This window comes from Xiphias gladius, chromosome 9 (genome assembly GCF_016859285.1).
Source record: "Xiphias gladius isolate SHS-SW01 ecotype Sanya breed wild chromosome 9, ASM1685928v1, whole genome shotgun sequence".
NCBI classification, from domain to species: Eukaryota; Metazoa; Chordata; class Actinopteri; order Istiophoriformes; family Xiphiidae; genus Xiphias; species Xiphias gladius.
This window is the reverse complement of record NC_053408.1, coordinates 13,078,099-13,102,212: the sequence shown is the minus strand read 5'-3', so window position 1 is coordinate 13,102,212 and position 24,114 is coordinate 13,078,099. Positions and strand designations below refer to the sequence as shown.

The 24,114-nt window shown below is 39.9% G+C and overlaps 1 protein-coding gene across 1 annotated transcript in view; it reads right to left on the bottom strand.

Annotated features, from left to right (window-relative positions):
* LOC120794447 (potassium voltage-gated channel subfamily C member 1-like) overlaps positions 1–24,114 on the bottom strand; it is a 38,876-nt gene that overhangs the window by 1,479 nt on the left and 13,283 nt on the right. Inside the window, 3 exon segments of the mRNA XM_040135537.1 lie at positions 5,610–5,630; positions 7,609–7,803; positions 9,380–10,361. Of these exon segments, the coding sequence (XP_039991471.1) occupies positions 5,610–5,630; positions 7,609–7,803; positions 9,380–10,361 (1,198 nt within the window).

Genomic DNA, 24,114 nt, shown 5'->3' with positions numbered 1-24,114 from the left:
TGACACCCTTTGTCCCTTCCTGCTGAAATGGAAAAATACGGCGATATAGTGGTGCACAGTGGCCAACTCCACCACTCTAGATTACACATCATTTGAGCCGAACATAAACAAAAGTCCTTTTTTTATTCTTATTAGCTCAGGCACATCTGTGGTGCTGCTTCATTCTCAAGTTCATTTGCAAAAGTATTTTGTTCATACCACCGAAATGTATCAAGACAATTGTCAGGTTGCATCAAGTAGCAGCCACATTTGTGACATTTGTTTTGTGATGTTTGATGCGACAACAGAAGGGATGAGTACAACAACCCAACCTGTTTTTATTGCAATAAAACAATGTTTGATACTAAATGCAGACGAAAAAAACCTCCTGAAGCAAGAGGTGGCTACTGTAACTCTAAAGTTATCGCTATACGATAAACCCTTCACCTGACCTTATGCTGAATAACTAGTCAAAGTTATTATCCTTAAGATTTTCATGAAATCAAACCCTGTTTTTATTAATATTTATAGTCTGCATGTTTTCCTCAATAGGCATGCAGTGTTTTTATATTCAGAAAATACCTCTCTATTGAGTTAGTGGCAGGCTCTGCCATTCCTAAACTGGATTCAGATTCACGCGTATGAGGGATTCACAGGAAACGATGTATGCATGTAAACCAGCACAATTTTATCTTATTTATGTCAGCCTCACTGTTGACTTTTTGCTCTCTGACACTGTGTCAGAGTACCATTAAGTTTTTGGTAATGCAAACAGAAGATTGTACTGCTAGTTTTTTTCACGTTAAAAGCGTTCAACTGTTGAAGCAAAATGTGGCTACAACACAAGACAATGGTCATATTCAGCATTTCAGCAACAGGCTGCACACTTCAAACTTCTCATCAAGGTAACCCGGGATGTCACCAAATCAACCAGGACTGACATCTTAAGGATACAACTTTAACTTATCTAAACTGACTTCTATTGAATGTGCAACTGGTATAAACCAAAATACTTTTGTGTAATATAACATTGTTCCATTCAGTAGTTTTATAGTTCAAAATTCTTTTACGAAATAGAGAGCTTTAATGTCTTGTTTATGCCATTAAAATAAGTTAAACTGTTTGACATTTTTCAGATGATAAAACAATCAATATACAGTATAAAATAGAGCAAGTTAATTTACTGTGTAGTAGTATTTCAATTTTTAATATAGTAATGTCCCAGTCAGCTGATTTTATGCTACAAGTTGTATTAAGTTAAATATTAGGCAACTGCTTTACTTGTGTGCTACCTTTGATCAAGAGTGACAAATGCCCTACAGATTTGAAGGACGCAGTATGGGAGTTCACAAAAACAATATTGAGAAACCCGTATATGAAGTTACAACAAAAGGTTTTGATTCTACTGAGAAATTCCTTTGGATCTATTCTTCGTGCTATGCAGAAATCAGCATGCAGCATGCGGAGTAGAGAGAGAAAAATGAAAGGAAAAATACATCATAAAACACTGCTCACGAGATTTGAAAAAAAAAAAAAAAAAGGAGAGCCCTATGTTTCATATACATTATGATCTTCAACCAAACTAAAGCTAAACTACCAAAAGGTAAAGGTGATCATGTTTGCAGTATTCAATTCTGGCTTTAATGTTGGCTCTGTTGCTTTGAATAAATGTCCTTCATTTGTCCCTTTTAAGTCTGGAGGGTTTGAACACTTGTCAAGTGGGACATGAGTAAAATATAGAAGAGAAAAAATGATTTCCCATCTTTTGATTAGATGAAGGTGAAACTGATGAAGAATAATGTAGACCAGGCAGTAACAGGGTCCTGATGGTGTCAGATATAAACTGTATATATGACCATGTTTGGCTGGCTGCTTTGCAACCAAACGCTGATTGGTGCATTATATTGCTTCTCCTGATGTTAAAAAGTATTCGTTGGTAAAAATTCAAGACAAGGAGAGTTTTCAGAAATGACAATAAAAAGGCCTATACAGTAGAGGTAATCATATCTCAGCCACTGCAGTCTGTCACGGTCTGCTAGCTACCTCCTCTCTGTGCTAACTACTATATTTACAACATCAACAGGGGTTTTGTGCTTTGGGATCGTCTGTCAAGGGAAATGGTGAGTCTGGGTGTCACTTTATTCACAGATGACATAGTTCCTGCCCAAAGTCACATCTAATTTACACTATGGAGAGGGTACGTACCTACCTACAGTCAGACTTTAGTTACACTTGCACTGCAGTGGCGGCCTGGGGATGGGATGGAGAATTAGTGTTAATCACAGAAGGAGAAGGTTATGGAAAGGGAAGACAACGGAGAGAGGAACAGAGAGAGGACAACTGCAAATATTCTGACCAGACTCTTTACCAAGGAATAATCATATAACATTAAAACAACTGAACCAAATTAATAGACTTAATTATTCTTCTCTGTACTGTATGTAGGTAGAAGGCAGAGAACTACTCGACCACTTCTATTACTCACTTCACACATGTCCTACACTTTCATGAGTGTGTGCTTGCTATGCATACACAGGATTTGCTGACTGCTCAGACGCTATTCTTGGCATGGCTACATACTGTATCATTCTTACATGGGATCAATTCCCTGTTAAAGGCAGGCTGATCTCCTGTTACCCATAATTAGATGTATTGATCCCTTCGTGACCATTACTGAAGCCACAATGTGTCTATAGAATACATACAGTACCAGGGATGTCTTTTGGGGAAACTAAATGACATGCAACTGTATCCTGCATCCTCTTGTTAGCTGTATGTAGGTCATATAGACCTATATGCATCAGCTGTTGTCATTCAAACTCGATTCCATTTAACATTTTATAAAAATACTTCTACATTTACATATTTAGCATAGGTACAGACGTACTGTACATATATACATATAATGTATTATTCCTGTTATAAGGTAAAAATCTGGCTCAGACGAAATAAATATTTGCAGAGTTTTGTGATGGGGCAACAAAGTAAGAAACACAGTGTTATTGCGACACACGTCAGAACATGCATGACAATGTAGAACAAGTTTTACAAAGGGCTTCAGACTAAAAGAGTACAATGACACAGGAGGACACTGCCAAGTGTTACCACATAAAACACATTTTCACACAAATTACTTTATACAAGAAGGCTTTTAGGAGATAAATTTAGAGGTAGTATATATTATTGGATGTATTGTAATGGTTGTAGCCTGCTGTACTTAGCCACTGGCTGTAACGTCAAAACTGTCTACAATAGAAATATCAAAATAATGAATAGTAAACGATAGGTTAAATAAGGGTGGGATGAAATGTGGATGAAGAGCGAATGCGCCCTGCTAAATATAACAGCTTGCTTATGAATAGATTTATGCTTCTTCTGTCTAATGTATAATATTTGTTAAACCTCAAAATTGATTTAAAGTGCAATGCAGAAATTCTGTCATTTTACAAGAGATGGGAGTTGTCAAATAAAAGGTATAATCCTTATTCTTGGGTCAAATAAACATTAAAAGTTTTAATGTTATGGTGTTGGTTGAATTTGGTAATGACTATGACTAGTTTTTTTGTCACATAAGTCCTTGAGAATGTCCTGAACCAGTGAGATTTGTGCCTTTTTTATGTTAACTAATTTCACTTTTTTTTTGGCAATTTCTTTCTCATTCTAATTCACAGAAGACAGTAGGTGATGATAAAACTCAAAGGAGAACACAGGAAGAACAAAGGGAAAGTCAACACAGTTGTACAAAACTCAGACATTAAGAGGAAAAAAACAGATCATATGCACAGACAACAGCAAAATATAATAATTTGAAATTAATATAACTTAATATTATGCACATAATACTCCACAAAAACACTTAATGAAAGATGTACACACCATGTTAGAAACACGGGAGATAAATAAGCACAAGAAGGAACCAAGAAAATAAATTTTTAAAACAACAATTGCACACATCCAGTGAGGAACTGACGGCAGAGAGTGTGGAGAGGGGGAGAGACAGAAAAAGAAAGAAGACAGAACCCAACGAGCCTGAGATCCTTGAAGAAAGTCTAGAGGAGTGACTGGAAGTGGGCAATCAAAGGGGTGATTGACCGTTTGACCTTAATGAGCCATGCATATTGTATTGGGTGCGTAGGAAGTCAAATGGCCAACAATCAAAGAGAAGAAACGGAAAAGCTAATAAAAGAAGTTGGCAAAGACATCTTATGCATGTATCTACGAAATAAATCACAACTGAAGCACACAAGAATGAGTTTTAGAGAGCATTAGAATCCCTCTTTAAAAACAAGGAGAGTGTTTATTATCAGCGGAGAACAGGGACATTAACTAACATTAATCCAGTGTTTTTCTTTTTTTTTTTATTTTGTTTTGGGCTTTTTTTTTGCTAATTTCTTGATATTCAGTACTGTTTTTCTTCACCTAAATCACTTTTTTTTTAACTAATTGCTAATCATCTAAATTTTGACATTCATATATATATAACTTTCTATATGTAGCCATCTATTTATTTACACATGCACTGGGTAGGAGGTGGGCAACACCGTGGACATGCCATTTGTCTATCACAGGGCTGTTTACATATGACCTCATTATAAAATGCTAGAGAATCAGGTTCAAGAGATGGCAAAATGGACTCCTGATTTGCTTTAAAGAGGGATTTCTGTAGCGCTTAGATTGCAGTTTATACATAAGAACCATTGAAACTGAAGCATGTCAGGGACCTCTTAAGTGAAGGGCTTGGACAGCTCAGGCCTTGCTTACCTTAGACGGCGTGTAGCCACTTTTCAATCGAATCTGTCATAGCGTTTGACTGTCTGTCTGGTCAGTAAGTGTGTAAGTGTTTCAGTCACTGAGTGCAGCTTTTATTCTCTATCCAGGTCTCCACAGTGCAAATACAAAAGGTCCTGAACTTTGGAGTACACTAGGCACTGAAAGCACAGTTACATGGTCAAGGGAATAGTATTTCAGATCCATTACACGCTCACAGCACAATGTTTTGTAAATCAGCATTGCAATAACTGATTTATAAGTCAAGTTGCTTTGTTTACAAAGCTGAGGTAGGACATTGAGTGATAACAGTTTCAAATTGTTTGCTTGTTTCCAGCGTGGCATGATTCAAGAGGTACTATCCCTTGACCTTGACGGCTCCCCTGACCCCTGTGACCTTGGGCCTTGGAAAGATGATTTTCATACAACACTGCAGTCAGTGTCAGAACTGTGTTAAGCCATCATGGCCAGTCAACTGATTTTACATATAATAAGGCATATGTACATGTAAGTATGCACGTCTTTGAGCCTGAAACATATGTATAGAAGGAATAGGTGCCATTGAGGGCACTGTTCAGTTAAATGTTCAGGTTAAATAGTATAACCTGTGCATGAGTACATGTACAAATTATAGATACAAATGTAGAAAGTATGTTTTTTACAGCGCCAAAAATGTCTGGATTGCAGTGAATGCTTCTGTTTGCCAAGGTGGAGGTCCGCAGGGGAGGGAGCAACACGAATAAACAGAGTAGAAGGGAAAAACAAAATTAAGCCACACACGACAACACAAACACAACACTCAGACGGCATTGAGAGGACAGAGACACAGTGTATAACATGTAAGAATGAAAAAGCCCACATACACACGCGTGATATGACACAACCTGAAGAGAGAGACAACAACAACACAGAGGCACATCAGACAACAACTTGACCCACTGTTCCCATTCAGTCTTCTTCAGTGTAGGTTTTATTAGTTATTGACACAGGACACGACAACTGGGTTAATTTCACTTGAGCTGCTGGGTGTATTTGCAAAATGTGCACACCCACATGGACGTGCTCTTGCACTCATGACTGTATGCAAGTTTTAAGCTCTCACACAGACACAAACACACAAGTATACACATATTTGTGCACACTACTAATTATGGGTGTATAGCAAAGAACGATCCCATTTTCTTTCCAAACTTTTTTTTTTTTTTTTTTTTACATCTTGTAAATGGTTTGTTGAGATTGTCGCTGAGTTCACAAAATTATAATGATGCAAATTTGTATGCAGGTAGGATATTGGGCTGAGGTTAGGTTTTATTGGGTAAAATACCTCCCAAAAATCAGATGATGAGCCCTTAAATGCCATTTGGCACCCAAATTTTAATAGATTCAGATTTAAGCACTACCTAACCATAGGTCAACTGTTTGAGTCACTCTTCTAATATGACATTAAAACTGACAGCACTTCCAGGCACAGAGAAGACACTTCAAACTCCATTGAACATGTAGACACAACACTGTGGAAATGGTTGTGTATCTGTCATTGGAAGTCATGCATAGTGTGTGCAGCTGCGTCTGTGTTAAAGTGGGTGCTGTACAGGTGTAGCGTAATTTGTGCAACTGTAAAATGTGCTATTTCATGGAGAGCCAGATCAGAATTGCTGGGTGTTTTCAGTCAAAAGTTGACTAGGCTACGGACTCTCTTTATTTTTAACTTTTGTCAGTGTTACCTCATTGGTCTATGGTTTGATCCAGGAGGAGGTGGAGTTTGCATTGAGGTCCTGCTGTAACAGAGACCCTTCCATCTTAAACCAATCCTCAGTCAAAGGGGAGTCTGGGCTGGGTGCCAGGGCTGCTGCCTCTAGTTTGTTGTCAACAGGGGGTGTTGAGAGTTTGGAGGGAGTGTGAGGGAGTGTTTTGGTGCAGGTTGGCGGCAGTGGTGGTGGTTGGATTGCAGTAGTAAATGAATCAAGGTGTAAGGTTTTCATGAGCATGAAGATAATGCACATGGGGTTTAAAAAAAAAAAAGGGGGGGGGGGTTACGATGTAGCACATAAGGAAAAGAAGAGGGAAAATTAGGGCATGGGTTTAAAGATGGGGCAAAGGAGAAAGGGCATCAGGAGGGAAAATGTTGGGAGAGTTAGGGAGGGAAAGTCATCACAGGGGGGAAGGGGGCAGGGCGGCAGGCCAAAGTAAAAATAATGATGTGAGGCAGGAGAGAGAGAGAAACAGAGAGGGAGAAACAGAAGTGACGAGAAGTAAATTAATGCATGGTCAACTGTCTAAGTCCAGAAGACAGAGAAAGACAGAGATTGTTTATGAGCATGAATAAATGTGACATGGGACGCACAACAAATTTCACAGACACCATGAAAAAAATGGAAGACGTGACTGAGGGTTTGAGAAGAGAAAGAAAAAAGAGAGAAGTGGAGGCACAGAAAATCTTGTCTGACAGAAGAAATAAAATATGATACCAAGCGGTGATGGAAACACAGACAACAAGAATGTGAAGAGGTGGAAACAAATAGAGCAGAGCAGAAGAGCTGAGTGTATCTGCATGTGTTGTGGCTGTATGACTGGATATGTGTGTATGTTTTGCTGCCAGCTGTAATTGGAGCCTTCTATCTGTAGTTGAGGCTTCCAAAGTCAGTTTCATGTGTGCTCTCCCATCCAACCCCTCTTTCCTAAATGTAGGAGTCTGATCTTATAGCCATGCAGTGACCTGTGTGTACTTATTTGCACCGGATGCACACCGGACGTATGTATATGACATATGTTTTCTGTATGTTGTGCGTGGCATCTTGCTGTGTGGATCTGATTACATAAGATGTGCATGTTTAAGTATCCGTCTCCTGGTGTGAAACGTACCTTTCCGCACATTCCCATCTGTGGCACGGAATTCTCTGGTGTTGAGCAGGAAGCAGGCACGGTCCTGCTGGTAGCGTTCCCGGGTAGGCCCACGCCCAATCGGGCTCCTCTCGTCCGGGCTCAGTACCTGGTCGATGGTGGGGCAGTCCTCGTTAGCCAGAGCGGCCGAAGCTGCATCACCATTCTGCTTGGAATCTAGAGGGAAGGTGTTTGGGGGGGGGGGGGGGCATAGAAGGCAACAAAGAATAGAGGATATTACTGTATTAACAGAACCCCTTAGAGAATTGTATTCCTTACGTATTCTTTCACAAATATGCTTTCAGATATGAATTTGTATTAGTTAATGTCATTGATCAAGTGTGACAAAATAAAGCAATACAGGTTGGCATTTCGAGATTTCGAGGTCTGATAATAGTCACAAAACTGTAACAACAAGAAGGCTTAATACAGATACTGCAAAATATTTAAACACAGTACCATGAGGTCACAATAAACTTAATATAGAACACAATAGGCAAGTGCTGAAACAATTAGTCAAATTTCATCAGTGATATTTTGGTAATTGTTCGTGGTTTTAGATAATTTAATCAGGCAAAATACCTAATTTTTTCTAAATACAGCACCAAAATTTACATGTTCTGCTTTCTTTTCTGCATTTATTAACACTGTAAATTGAAATTCTGGATGTTTTTTGCTATTAATCAGCAAAAAAAAATAGTCTTACTCACTAACTGCATCTTGTGAAGAGCATTTGCATTATTTTGACATTTTATAGACCAAATAGTTCATTTAAAGTAATCATTGCATTTATGGAGCTATTCAGAGGAGCCTCCTGTAAAACTTCCAAACAAGTTAAGTGGCCACTAATGTTCATTAATGATCAGGGATGAATACTGCAGATAACACAAACATTTTTTAAGGGATATTATGTTAAAGTACAGTATGTCACCAAGCAGGTATGTTGCTGTGTTGAAAGCATTCTTGGAGCCATTTGTCAAAATTTTGACTACTACAGCTTCCTGCTAAAAAAAAAAAAAAAAATTCTGACACAACCTTTAAGAAATCATATCAGACTGGAAGAGAGCCAAGCAAACAGGGTGTAGTAAAAGCACTGTTAAACCAGTATTTTCTGGCTCACTGATGACAGTAGTGGCAGGCAGTAAAGCAATGCATTAAAGGTGCATTATTGTTGCATGTGATTGAGCCTGATGCTGCAGCATGTAAAGAGCAAACAAAGAGCCAGTTTACCTCTCCTCCTGATTTTACTGCTGATGCCAGAGAGAAATATCTGAGGTCAGCCCAAATTGAGATGCATTAAGCTGTTTTAATAGATAATTGAGTTCATTCTGCTTCCATAATGTTTGTTCTTCACTGACAGATGGGTGCCTTAAGGCGACTGTGGACCTACCAGTTGATCATAAATTACACATGAGTTCTGATGGGCCAGTGATTTCTCCGGGGTGGATCCAGAATCAACTATTCATCACTTCTTGACAGTACTCACACTTCTTTTTCTTGAAGCTTTGGCACTGTCATTTCTCCCAGAAGCATGCTAGTCAGTTTTACCCAATTTACTTTGATTGTAAAATGTGAACTATAAAATACATATTGAGCATTACTCTCCACAAAAGTAGAAGAAATTCACAAAGGAGTTTGAATTTTTTTTTTGTATACACACACTTATTCACAGGCATCTAGCATTTTTCAGCTGTCAAAAGATAACATTTGTTCTCAAAATATAGGGACTTAACATGAAAGAAAAATCTCTCACCTCTGTTAATCTCTATAATTTCTTCTTGGGCAAGAGGACAGTCACCCCCTATGCCTCCAGACCCCATCACTCCACCTAGGACATTTCCCAAGATCCTTTGCGGGGATGCAGTAGCCATTGCCAGGGCATCTGGCTTGCAGTAGTTAGGGGACCCTGGTTGGGGTGCTCGGGGGATATGTTTGTTCTTCTTTTTGGGCAGCTTTTGTTTGGCCATGGCCAGAGAGTAGTACATGCCGAAGTTGTTGACAATGACAGGTACAGGCATAGCAATGGTCAGCACACCAGCCAAGGCACAGAGCGCACCCACCAGCATCCCTGACCACGTCTCCGGATACATATCTCCATAGCCCAGTGTGGTCATGGTCACAACGGCCCACCAAAATCCAATGGGTATGTTCTTGAAGTTGGTGTGGGCGCTGGCTGTTGGGTCATCTGGGTCTGCGCCAATCCGTTCGGCATAGTAGATCATAGTGGCAAAGATGAGGACACCAAGGGCTAAGAAGATGATGAGCAGGAGGAATTCATTGGTGCTGGCACGAAGGGTGTGGCCAAGGACACGGAGACCCACAAAGTGGCGGGTGAGCTTGAAGATTCGGAGGATACGGACGAATCGGACGACACGGAGGAACCCCAGGACATCCTTGGCAGCTTTGGAGGATAGACCACTCAGGCCCACCTCCAGATAGAAGGGCAGGATGGCGACAAAGTCGATGATGTTGAGGGTGCTTTTGAAGAATTCAAACTTATCTGGGCAGAAGGTGACTCGCAGCAGGACCTCGATGGTGAACCAGATGACACACACACCCTCCACGTATGTCAACCAGCTGTCAGTCACCACTTCGTATACAATCTCCTCACGGGTAAAGTTGCCCACTGTGACGTTCTCTGTCTTGTTGATGATGGTGTTGAAGGCCTCATGCGTCTCCATGCAGAAAGTGGAGATGGAGATGAGGATGAAGAATAGGGAGCCAAATGCCACATACTAGAAGAAAGGAAGAAACCAGCAAACAGAAAAAAAGACAGGAAGAGAAAGCAGAAAAAGAAAGCGAGAGAAGGAGAAAGAGTCAGATGCAAATCAAAAAAATTCAGCAAGGCCAAAAAAACATAAAAAAGCATAAAGAAAAACTATAGCTTTAGTGCAGTTTGAAACCCAAACCCAACACCAGAAGAATACGACTGGTGTATGTGCGACCCTGTCAAACCCAGCTACACATAAGTGATGCTTAAGCCAAATCCACTGGATCAAAGTGACCCATATGTTATCCTACGCAAAACTACTTCTCACTTCGAGAGTCGCCGCAATGGCCGTCCTCCCTCAAGTTTTTACATTTGAAAGGTTGGACACATTGTGAAATGGACCCATGAAATTTCCACACACACTTTGTGTAAATTATTTTTCAAAAAAAGAAAGACTTGTTTTTTAATAGCACAGCAGGCAAGTGGACCTTCCCTGAAAAGGACCTTGGCACAATTTGACCTGCTGTGACCGTAGTCCAAGGACAATCAGACTCATTAGGCCTAACCAAATCATATCTGACACTCATAAATGATTGTGATGAACGATGAAGCTGTAAAAATAGATGTGCTGTCAGTATCATGCATATCATGTGCCATCAGGAGAACGATGATTTACTGTGATTATAATTTAATCAAATTATTAATTGTACTATCAATTCATTATCAAACTCTTTTTTTAAAATCTCAGTTTATTTCAATATATATATGTATCTTATATTTTATTCTCAACTATTTTTTATTTTCTAATTATGATATACTAAAATTAAATTGACAAACATAATTATCAAAATCAAATACAAATAAATATCCCCTTGCGTAAGAAAATTCAGAGCAGACCTGGACCTGAAACCAGATCCACCCCGACCCAAAAACCTGAGGGTCCTGCCTCAGATTTTTGAGTCCCGACTGACCTAAGGTCAGACCTCTGGAGAAAAGTGCAGAAGAAACAGAGAGCAAAATAACAATGCATTCATGTAACACTGAATCTAAAAAAGAAAGGAAAAATGGGCAGAAAAATATTAGAACAACACCAATAATTTGTGATACTCTAATAGAGAGGACACTGGATACGATGGAGGGATGAGAAAGACAAGAAGCTGTGAAAACAAGATTAATAAATAACTGATCCTCTGTATGCCACAGTCCAGTAGACTAGTGAGAAATCCCACAGCTCACTGTGTGTTCAGTGTTGTAAGGGTCAAAACATGAATTTGGGGCTGCAACTGTCAAAGTTGAACAGCAGTCTTCTAGTGAACAGACATTTGTTTACAGATGTAGAATATGATGACAGACCCTGCAAACTTAAGGAAGTTATTTTTGGAATCTTTAATTTTAATATTTAAAGCTACAATGTCTACGCCACATTGATACAGTTTTTACATCATGTAGACTCCACGACAACAGCTCCTGCTCTTACACTTGACTGCCACAGGTAACATTACTCATCACTGCTAAATCACACAATTTACACCAATTGAGATGACAGCTCAAATTACATTTAAATAAAATTAGATTAAAAGATTTTCTGGATTTTTTTTTTTTCTTTTTTAGTTCTACCTGTTCTCTGGTAATTTAGTTGATCAAAAGATGTCTGTCATTTTCAAATGCCTAACATTTCTTAAGTCTTGGATGCAAAGTTATGGATTTGGCCATAAAATTAAGGCTGTATAAGCTTTAATTGCCACCTAGTATTGCAAGATTAGATGCATCTGAGCTACTTGTTCCTAAACATCAGCGAGGAAGCTAGAGTTATCTTACATGTTTCCCTGAAACATGTGAACTGTAAGGCTTAAGCTGTCTTCACAGAATTACCATTGTTATTCTGACCAAAAAGGAAACCAATAAGATTGAAGTCCCTGTTTTAAATTAAAATGTTTCTATTGGCATTTTGCCTCTGCCCCACTAACCTCTTGGTACTATTGTCTTAGTACCTTTTCTATAAGTGACATCTTTTTTATACTACAATGTCTTACAGCTCCATGTCTGCTTGTTCAGTTCCAAATCTTTGTCCTCTGGGTAAATTTCCTGGACAGAAAAGAAAAAATAAGCTCAGTTATAAGAGTGTCCCACCACAGAGATCTCTGTTGTTTTCCAGAGTTTATTTTCCAGGTTTGCTTATTTTTTATCTCTCAAAGGCAATTTTCTGAGCGTGGGCCATCTGTGTGATCTGCAAGCTTAGTGTCTATGTGTTCCTGAGCTTATTACTCTACTGTAGCCCATTCAATTGTCACTGAATCAGTTGCAGTAGCGTGATAACACCAGGGTTTGCGTGGCTACTGCACAATCTTTCCCAGTTGCTGTTCATTCCTACAAGCCCTGCAGTGTATTTATAGATGCAGTATACTTTGTGCTTTATCAAATAAATAATAAAACACAGACATGGCCTGAAGAGCAAAAGAGAAAGGTAGAGTGGAGTCCATATACTGTATATAAGAAGCCTGAGTGCCCTCAGTGTTTTGTGCGTGTCACCGTGTATTTTCGACATTATGCACTTATGTAATATCAAGAGCAACACACTTAAAAGACAAAGTCTCATAACTAAAAAAATTGAGGGAAACAGTAGCAGTTATTTTTCTTGAAAGGTCTTGCTTCTCTCTCCGAGCTCTTCTTTGCACTTCAAATCGGATGAGAGCCTACACATATTTGCCTTCATGACAGAAACAGACTAAGCAGAAGATTTAAGACTCTGACCCACTGTATTTATTGAGGAGATTAGCTTACAAGCATTTAGCCAAAGAAGTGACCTTCCAGGAAAGTCAGCCATGAAGTAGAGGTCAATGTCCAATCTGTAGTTTTAGATTGCTATATTGGTATCCATTTGTTGTTAATTTAGCAAAATGTAATGCTGGTTATTTAAGTAGGTTATGCTCTGTTGCTTTACAGACATTCCTTTGTGAAAGGGAAAAGTGGTAAAGGCAATTTTGCATCATTTTAGAGCAAATCGTGATATTGCATTACATATTTTTATTAGGAGTATCTCTTTGTATCGTAAATAGTTGTGTAATGTATACATCAGCTTTGTTCCAGGTTTTCTGATTTTCTATCTTCTGTTATTCTCACAACCCTCCACCCTCCTTCCCCCACTTTCTGGCCTTTTTTCCTCCCCCTATGCTCCCTCTCTACACTTTCCTTCTCCCCCTTCCCTCTCCATCTCTTTTCCCTACCTCTTTTCTCCTCTGCTATGTTTCTCGCTTGTCGGTGTCTGACCTACTTTTTCAGATTGCTGCAGTGCTCTCCCCCTCTGTATCGTGAAAACACACTCACTCACTCACACACACACACACACACACACACACATGCACACACACTCAGGTTCTCAATCAACCTCCTACCTCTATCCCCATGCCAGCCCCCCTGTCCCAGGGAAGAATGATAGCACCAGCGGGACCTGCTTGGGATGCTGCCTCATTGGTTGAGCACCAGAATCCCTTCGCATGTACAAATCAGGGCAACAAGGAGAGTTTTGCCCTGAAGTGATATGCTCTTATTTTTTTATGTTACTGTTGCCATTATTCCTTGCAATGACTTTAACTCATGTAAGTAATATAATAACAGACCAGGAGCACTGGTACTCGCAGGAAGTAACAAAGCTAAAATGTTGAGTAGAGTCCTCAAACTGAGTTTTATCATGCTGCAGTGCTTTTAGAGCTTAAGGAGAGTGTCACTACACATGTATGAACTAACACATTCACAAGAGAGTGCAAACTGAAAATAGTGGCAGTAACATCAAACTGCAATAACATCGTATCTTCTATGTAGGCTACACAGGTGGAGACACAGGAGGGGGCGCACAGGTGGGAGGGAGACCAGACGATGTGAATCCATGCGTAGAGAAGCACAAAGGAAAAAGTTGAAGCAGTCCAGAAGAAAGGACAGAGCATGATAGAAGTGAGAGAAGCTGAGGCCTGAATGCCAAAATAGTGAGCATAATTCAAACACTGACAGAGAACAGTAACTCGGGCTAAGATTTGCTTTGATGTGACTGTGTAATGAAAGGAAAACTTCTAAAAAGAACTGATAGTGAGATGAAGAGTGAACAGGCAAATAAAGAGAAAGAACGCTATCAGGAATTTGAAGGCTAATAGTAAATGACAGGCCTTAGCCATAAAAGCGAATTCTGTCAACCAGAGGGACAGAGTTAGATGTGGATTTTTACTAGACGTTAGTCTACAAAAATATCTAAAACTATTAGAATCTTTATGTCAACAGTACATCAAAATGATGTACATTAGTCAAGATGCACTATAAGGTAAAAACCACCAATCTATTGACACTAAAAACAACACAGAAGTTGCAGGTGATGTAATAGACCATTTAAAAGCACAGCCGAGATCCTCAAATTGAGATGTACAACATAATCTGATTTTAGAAAAGTATTGCTTTGCTAAATTTGTCTGCTGACCAGTAAGTTCACTGCCAAAATATGCCAAAAACCAATGTTGTTTAGGCTGAGCTGACATTTTAAGTACACCATTTGTTTAATAGTGTCAAAATAATGTTCATGTTTAACCAAATGTAGAATAGAATACTGTTCATATGGCTTGTTGTTCACTGAAAAATACTTTCTAACTAGAAGCAGTCAGTTGAAACTATGTCCCATGCATGCATCCAAAAGCTTTGTTTACCGCTGTGAGAAAATACTTTGTGAGGCCATCTTTCAACCAGGACAGCTCCAAATACCACAAATCAGCTGTTGGTATAAGCAGCTCAAAATGAAAAAATATATATATAAATAAAGGGTTCAACGTTAGTGTTGATCAGATTTTATCAAGACCAATGTGTAATTGTGTAAAAAAAAAAAAAAAAAATCTATATAAAATAAAACAGATAAGTTTTCATTTAGCAACGGGCCTTGAACTATATATTTTTTTTACATTACTTGATTAACATATATCCACACAAAAACAATATTTTCTAAGCATTTTGTCTTTCTCGTCTAGCTGGTGCAGTACAAATACAGCGAGGGCACCAGAGATTTGTGATGCAACTGCCAAGCCTCTCCTGATTTGCAGATTCGCCCTCCTTCTCTAATTAAACTTTGGTGTCGGGTGCTTTTAGTGGTGGGAAATCTTATACACAGAGGAAGTAACACATCTGTATTTGAATCTGGAAACCTGAGAATGAAATACAAAACTTGTTCCTAAAAATCAGTGAGGAAGCAAATGCAGAGAAAGCTTGACTCAACAATGACACCTGAACCTATTCAATGAAAAACAGAAAGACTTCAGGTCTCGGGGGGGCACAAATTAACACTGGGTTGCACTTAACGATAACATGCTAAGTGCAGGTTTAACCTATAGGATGTGCTGCAATTGATTTGACCATGCTATATTTAAAGGCCACAATATAATGTTGGCGAAACAACGGTTCATGGTTTTTGTAATTAAGTCAAATTGTATTTCAGGCTGGCAGAGCACAGTGGATTACACTGTAGATCTGAACATCAAATCAATATTGATCAATCCATCACAGCAGCCAGTCCTTTTTAAATATGCAAAAGCATGTCGAGCAGAGATCAGTTGTGTGTGAGGAAAGATAGAGAAGCACTCCCACTGCTTGAACAGTAATAAAATGTACTTATAGCTATTCATCAAATCTGAGCGTATACTGTATGTGCCCGTGTGGCGTAAATGCCTGGCACAAGTGTGTGTGTGTGTGTGTGTGTGTGTGTGTGTGTGTGTGTGTGTGTGTGTGTGTGTGTGTGTGTGTGTGTGTTTGTGTATGTGTGTGCGTTAGTAAGCGTGTGTGGACATGACTCACAATGTAAGAGAGACAAACAGCCTATGGGCACAGGAAGTGTGCGCGCACATTTGCCGATCGCAGATAGAGAGCGGTAGCTACACGAGCACTGCATTGAGGTGATAGAGAGGGATCAGCGGAGAGACAGAGGGAAAGAAAGAGGTGGAGGAAGATGATAAAAGGAGAAGTAGCAATCTGTCACTTTACCCTTATTTATCTCCTCTGGTGCTTTGTCCCTGACACCCCCCTTCTCCTCACTGCAACATGAAGGTATGTGTGTGGTTCTGGTCTTTTTCGCAGCCATGTCAATGCTATACGATTCAGAGGCTCATTGTAATAATGGTGCGAAGTTTAATTCGCTGACTTCCCTACAATAAAACTACCATGTGTGACACCTGCAGCCCAGTGACCTTCAAGACCCAATAGGGTCTCCCTTGCTCTCTAGACTCTGAAATTAGATTTGAAAAGATCATCAACATAAATTTAAAAGAGCAGGAGTCAGAGATGGGGAGAGAAAGAGAGAGAAGCAAATGAGAAAGGGCCCTTGAGAGAGAGAGAGAGAGACAGAGAGAGAGAGCAACTGTGAAAGGAAGTTCATGATAGAAGGCGTTGATTGTGTTTCAATGGATGAATGAAGAAGGGAGAGTGAGGGAATGGAGGAAAAGGGGGATGAAAAGATGAACAGAGGAGAGACGACAATGGGGGGAATCTCACCAATCAAAGGAAGAGAGCAGGGTATCAGAGAGTGCGCACGGCGTTGCGCTGCGCTCTTCCTTAACGGGACCCTAGTGGCGCTGTGTTTACTGCGGCACCATCCAGAAGAGCTTTATCGTTACTTTTTTACCACAGCCCTGCCTGGCTCTCAGTCGCCATGACAACCACTGTGTTAGCCTCTGCTTTCAGGCACCAAGGACAGGACTAAGCCAAATACTGCTCCTACAGCAGGCGTTAAGGGCTGAATGTAGAGGAGCAAGAGCCAATTTGTGATCATTCAGTCCGGCTGCTGATTGTTCGGTGAAAGATTAACATTTGTCAGGTCAAAGGAAAGTGACCTTGACAGGGATATAAAGACAAATACAGGAATTTGCGTCTTATTCACAGGGCTTTTGTAACATGTACACAGAAGTTTGATCAGCATTAGTATGACGAACAGCGCCTTTTAAGACAGAGTACGTGGCATCTTTCCCTGAGGGCGAAGCAAATAGGCAACCACTGCTGCAGAGTCAGCAATGATGAGAAGACACTGAATGATGATCTGAAATCTGCACATGAATGAGGCATGAAAAATGAACACTTAAACGATGTAAAATACCGAACGTTCTCCTGAAGGGCAACTCGAGCAACGGATTAGACTGGGATCGGGTGATTAATCTATTATCTTAGGGTGAATGACTGTGCCCATCACTCAGAGACTTCCAAAGTAGCCACTTAGCTTGCAACGTGAGTATAACCTTGGGCGGGTTACAGGAATAGCCTTCACTTGTACCATCATCATCACTGTTATATTCTGTGAAACACTGCAGAGTAATGTTGAAATTAAAGGTTTTGCTCCTTTTAGTCAAACACTCTTGAACAAGACAAAAAGAACAACAAAAATGTCAAGAGAGAGAGGGTTCCCTTTAGGGACATGGCGTCTGAAATGGACAAGCACTGAAACTGAGTGGAAAGACTGAGAGACTGACAAACACAGAGGGAGCGAGAACAGTCCAGAAAAGATGTCTTTCACTTGTCTTCACTTCAGTGGCTCGTAGGTGTTTGTGACCCTCAACCTCAAAGTTTCCTCGTGTTGGTTTAATATATGCTGGCACGGTCCCTGAAATGTGTCCAAGAGTGTTAACCCCAGTTACAGTATTCCGACCGTCATTTTGCATTAAGTCTACTAAATACAGTTAATACCACATGGAGAACAACTGACTGCACTTGGGGATGCAATTATCTATTAATTTCATTCATCTGTTTCATCCTTTAGTCACATGTCTAGGAGTAAACGATGCTGACCCCGAACTAATCATAACTGCAAGATCCCGGTTCAAGTACAGCCGCGGATCCTTGTTGCATGTCATCCGTCCTTTCTGACCCTTCGCTTCCTGTCACATCTCTGCTCTTGCTATCAAATCAAAGGCATGCATTCGACCTTTTGGGACCCCTTGTTAATCAGCGATTTGACATTTTTACACTTCCATTTTTGATTAAGCACACATAAAATGTGTTAATTAGTGAGTGCTGTTTAACAAATTTTGTTTTTCCCCCATTTCGGTCTTTATCCCAAGCTAAGCCAACGGTCACCTGGCCTACAGACACGAGAGTCGTTTTGATCTTCTCATAGAACTTCTTGGCAAGAAACAAAACAAGCGTATGTGCAAAAATGTCGAACTGAAAAAAAGAGTAAAAGGTTCTATTTTATTTATCTGAAATGTAGTCAATGATCACTATTTTTTCCTTCAAAACTTTAAGGAGCAGTTGTCAATAAATTGTTGTTTTTTTTTTACTTAGTACGCAATGAAGTGTTTATCAAAATTAGCAAGTAATTTTGTCAATAGACAATCATTCAATCGACTGATCATTTCGGCAGATTATCAGTTACATTTTTGCAACCTACCAAGTCAGCCTCCTCTTTGTAACTCATTAACAAGACAGAGGTTTTAAGAGTGTTTGCTCTACCATTGCAGAATAGTCTAGATTTCACGGTGCACTGATCAGGTAGCGCCTAAGCACATTTTGAAGGGGAGATCCATGACAACTGATAATAACAGACTGATCATAGGCAGAAATCAACATCAAAGGGGATACCAAATTCTTGTGACCCTATATTTCCCGGCAGCCCTCTTTCTGCCTAAGAGGAACTGCAGCCGTGCCTCACCTCAAGGGAAATGCAATCAATGTAGGCGGAGGACGCTGGTGTCCGCGACAGGACAGGCAGTTAAAGCAGTAGTAAATTTGAGCCCCTGCTAGTGTTTGCCCAGCACCCAACATGGGACACTGCAGGATAATGAAGGGCAGGAGAAGTGAGGCGTGGAAAGGGTGGGACTGGTAGAGGTAGATGTAGGGACAGGCAGAGAGGAGGGACATGACGGGATGATTGCCTGTGTTGAATGATTGCATATGTGCAAAATACGTGTCCATACGTTGTGCGAGTCTCATACGTATGCATGAGGCTTATCAAACACCTGAATGCAGGAAGAGATGAAGGAGGAGGAGGAACGATGGCGGTTGAAGGGAGGTTGCACTGAACTTAGGGAGATAATTAGCTTCTGCTTCGGGTAATCCTTGCGTATACCTCAGTTCTAAAAACACAGACTCTCGGAGGTCAGTGCTCTTGGAAGTGATCCTGGTAAAAATTTCAATCACAACACAGACTTCTGTTCAGGAGATTCCCTGAACGACTCAACTCCTTGACACGCTACAGTTGGATCAGTAAGCTCTCCTACACACGCGCGCACGCGCTGCTTTTCTCCAATTGACACGTCACGGTGTCGTATCTGCTCTGCAGCGTTCAGGTCCCCTCCATTTCGTTCCCACTGCGGTCCTGTCAAACATTTCTGAAGACAACCAAACACTGTGTGTAGGTGAGCGAACTGTACACATGTCCGTTCCCTCTCATCTGCTTTGTATTCGCTCCAGATTACTGCAGCATACTATGTGCGTTTGTCCTTGTGACGCAGCCCCCCTCTTTCTCAGCCGATCCTCCCTTTTTTCTCCCTTCCTCACCCCTTTTTCCATCCGTCCTCCCCTGTCCTGCATGTACTGTCCAAGACACATAAAGCAAGTCTTTTGCCCGTGATGACTGACCGTCTTTATGCCTTCTCCTCCTCTTCTTTTTCCAAACCCCCTCTGTCCTTTCTCCCTGTGTCTTTGTCCTCAATAACCGTAATCTACCTCATAGCTTCATCATAAAAGAGAAAATAAAACGTCGTGGGACACGCACAAAGGAGTTTTTGGTAAACAAGAGCACTACACATATCGAACTGTAAACCTTTCTAAGTCAAGTCAAATGTTGAGACAATGTCCTGATATCAAAAAACCTCAGAGTGATAATTCGACACTACACGCACTCTGCCTCCACTCTGCTGCCACTTGGACAGGAGGGACAATCACAAGGAAGCAGATGGCCATGCAGGAATTGTCCCACGGATGCCCTCCAATGTCATTTTCCAAGGGAATGAGCAGGGATCCAGTTTGACTGTTTAAGTGCCACAGGGTAATGACACGTGTCCAGCCATGCAAATACACTCACCAAACTGTTGAACAGATGTGTTAACAACAGCACGGTAACCATCAGCAGGTTAGATATGACTTATATGTGTGATTTGTTCAGTACAGTAAAAATCAGCAATATATTTGATAATCAATTACTCCTTTAACGCCGTCTTTAAGCAGGTATGACAGAACTTAACTGGTTTTAGCTTCAGATCCATTATCATGATATCTTTGTCTTTTATGATGATAATTGAATCTCTTTGGGTTTTGGCCTGTTTGTCCCACAAAACAAGACATTTACATGAGCTCCGGGAAATTGTGATGGACATTTTTCACCATTTTTATACTGATAATCGTGAAAATTGTCATCAGTAGAGCTAAAGTTGGTTAGATAATCAATTGATTAGTTGATCAACAGGCAAAAAAAATGGCAACTATTTTGATAATCAACTGTTTGAGTGATTTTTCAACAAAAATAGCAAACATTACCTCGTTTCAGATTGTGTGATAGCAAACTGCATATTTTTTTGTCACACAAAGCAATTAATTTGATGACCTCGTCTTGGGGTTTAAGAAATTGTGATGGCCATTTTTCAATATTTCTGACATTTACATATAGATTATTATTATCATGTAAATGATCAGCAGATTAATTTTTAATAAAAAATAAATTTTTAGTTGCAGCCCTGGTAAAGATGAGGCTGGAAATGATTGCAAATTAAGTTTTTGCTTTTCTAAAACGAAATTTTATTTTTTTTAAATTACAAAATGCTCAGCCACTGTTCTTCTAAAACATTACTTTATTGTATCATTATAACATCATTAGTGATAATCATTTGCAGGTTTAAACTTCTCAAATGTGAGGACTTGCTTTTTTTCCTCTGTTTGAGATTATTTCATATGGCATATTCTTGGAGTTTTTAAATGGTGGTTGGATAAAATGAGCCATCTGAAGGTGTCACCTTGCATTACTCATTATTTTCGAAACAATTTCTTTTCCAAACAATAAACTGATTTATTTTAAAAAAAAAACATCTATGGAATACTAAATAATGAAATTATTTTTAGTTTTCAGCCCTTGAAATCATTACTAATTGTAGAGCATATCTGCAATTTCAGTTGCAAGCTAATTAAAATTCAGTTTGTTGGTTTATGCTTTAGTTAAATGCATGTATTTGGGACATTCGCATGTGTGAGAGTGATCTGCAGGGTTACATGTGGAGGCATGTAAAAGTGATTTATCTGCGTGCTGTAAATGTGAGCGCTGAGCTGAATGGTTTATGGGCAGCTACACTTACAGAGTATGGGCCAGTGTTTAAAGGTGAGTGTACTGAGAGTGATTTATGTTCAGCTAGGTGTTTGAGGGGGTCAAATGTAGGATGCGTTTGTACTGGAAGCGGTTAAATGTGTTTCTATACCACGTTAAGTCTCGCTTTAGTTACAGTATGCGTAACTAAAGAAAGGCTGGATATTGCTCATGAATAATTGACTATCTTCATGCAGTGAAAGGAGTTTTGATTCAGCACGAAATTAAAACATTTTTTTCTCTGTCAGTATGTGCATACTGTGCCCCTGTTTGTTTACATATACATGTGCTTACGCGTGTGGCGGTTTGTGTGAATATAATACACAATACACTGTTCTCTCATGTGTTTTGACAAGATTTGCCCTATTTAGAGAATTCCGACTCCCACCACTGTAATCGGCTCTAGCACCATGTGAGCTCTCCACCATGCCAGTTTCCTGAATCATTTCAATTCCAGAGCATAAGAGCAAAATGTCCAGGGTTTATCACAAGGTCCAACTAATTGACGGTCTGTACATTGGTGTGGAGTGCTGATTCAGCACTTAACCAGCATGGCTTCATGGACGGAAGAGGAGGAGGAAGATGGCTGAGAGGGACATAAAGAGAAGAAGAAGAAAGGTAGCTGGAGTGATGGGGAAACAATTTTTGCAACATTATCACACTACATGTTAAATACTTCTTTCTGAAATGTGACATGATACTTAAAGCAATAGTTCAACATTTTGGGAAATACACTTATGTGCTTTGTTGTTGAGCGTTAGATGGGAATATCAATACCACTCTCGTGTTTGTGTGCTAAATATATAGCCACAGCCAGCATCTTTTTAGCCTAGCTTAGCATAAAGAAGTAGATGTCAACATGTTATTTCTTGTTTCTTTAATACAAACCAAATAGGGTAAAAAAGGACCATTTTTTTTACAGGGACTATTTCTTGGCCGGGAGCAGCAATATAGTTTTTACACTTCTGTTTTTGTTAACATGACAGTTAATGAGCTTCAGAGGTGCTGGTAGGTGAATTTTGCTACCTGTAGACAGAATTAGCTAGCTGTTTCCCTGTGTTTCCAGTTTTTATGCTTTATTTATCGTCTCATCTCGGTTTAGGCAAGAAAGCGAATAAGTATATTTCCCAAAATGTCTAATTATTCCTTCAACAATAATATCTATGATTACTGGCGATGGATAAATCTGGACACACGGACTGCTTCTCCAGTTCACCTCCCTTTTTTTTGTTTTTTTGTTTGTTTTTTTTGTTTGATCCACCACAGACTTGAAATTTAAACACAACAGCAGGCCATAACAATCCAGAAGACGAACTCACAGCTGCAAAGTACTTGGACACAAAATTTTGTCCCTAAAACATAAAGCAGTCAGGTTACATCCAAATATTTGGAGTATAAAACACCCTTCAACTAATGAAAACAATTAGAGAGACAATGTATTCACAAAAAAATAAATATCATATTGGTGTATACTACCAAGAAGCCCCAATAAAAAACCGCCTTTGTCTCAGTTTTTACCCCTTTAATAGTGCTTCTCGTTTCTTCAACACAAAGATCTTGTCTCTGTCCTTGTTATGAGACATCAAGCATCTATCCAGTAAAGTATCGCCAACACACAGCGCTCAAGTTACAAGGCAGCAAACGAAAGGACGGTGACTTCCGAGGATGCAAACACAGCGTGAGAAGTCCTGTGGTACAAAACCTTGTCAGGGAAAATTGAAATAGAGCACGATACATTTACCAACGGCAGGCCCAGGAAAGGCGGGTTGACTAATTATCACGCCCCCTTCCAGCAGCTACTGCTTGAGCAAAACAGTTTACCTTAATAACCTTGGTGAGTACCTAAGAATGTCTCCGTCCATCCTTTTTTCTCTGTCAAGACCGGTTTGGTGCTTTAACTGGTTTCAGACTTGTTTTTTCTAAGTATTGATTATGTGCTGAATGCTCACACAAGTACAGAGTCTCATCCACTCACCAGTGGCGGAGGAACAGATTTGCCACCAGAGAATAAAATTAAGGCCTCCTTTCCCTTTCCTTGCTATTTTCAGATGCGGCCTACTGGGAGAGGAACAAGAATGGAAGTGGGAAATAGGCCTTTCAGCAGGGTCATGGTTGGAACAACAACTTCCAGCAACTCGGAAGTACAAATACCAAACCCTGCTGCTTGAAGTGTTAGTTTAATCCTACGCATTTAAGAACGTTCAGCTCACAAAAGAGCCCCATTAAAGTAACAAGAAATCCTCGAGGCCCATGATTGGCTGGGAGCTACACAAACAATTAATTGTCACCCTCCCCACATTTCCCATTAAGCTCCAGCCAGAGTTGGGAGGTGCTGTACGTGCAACTAGTTGGCAAACAAAACTGGTGCAAAAAAATCTCACAAGACTGGTCAAAATTAGAAGTGACCTAGTATATAGTAAAAATGAGTGTCTGATATGGTTAAAATCAAATGAGGACAGCGTGCGTTATTGAAAAT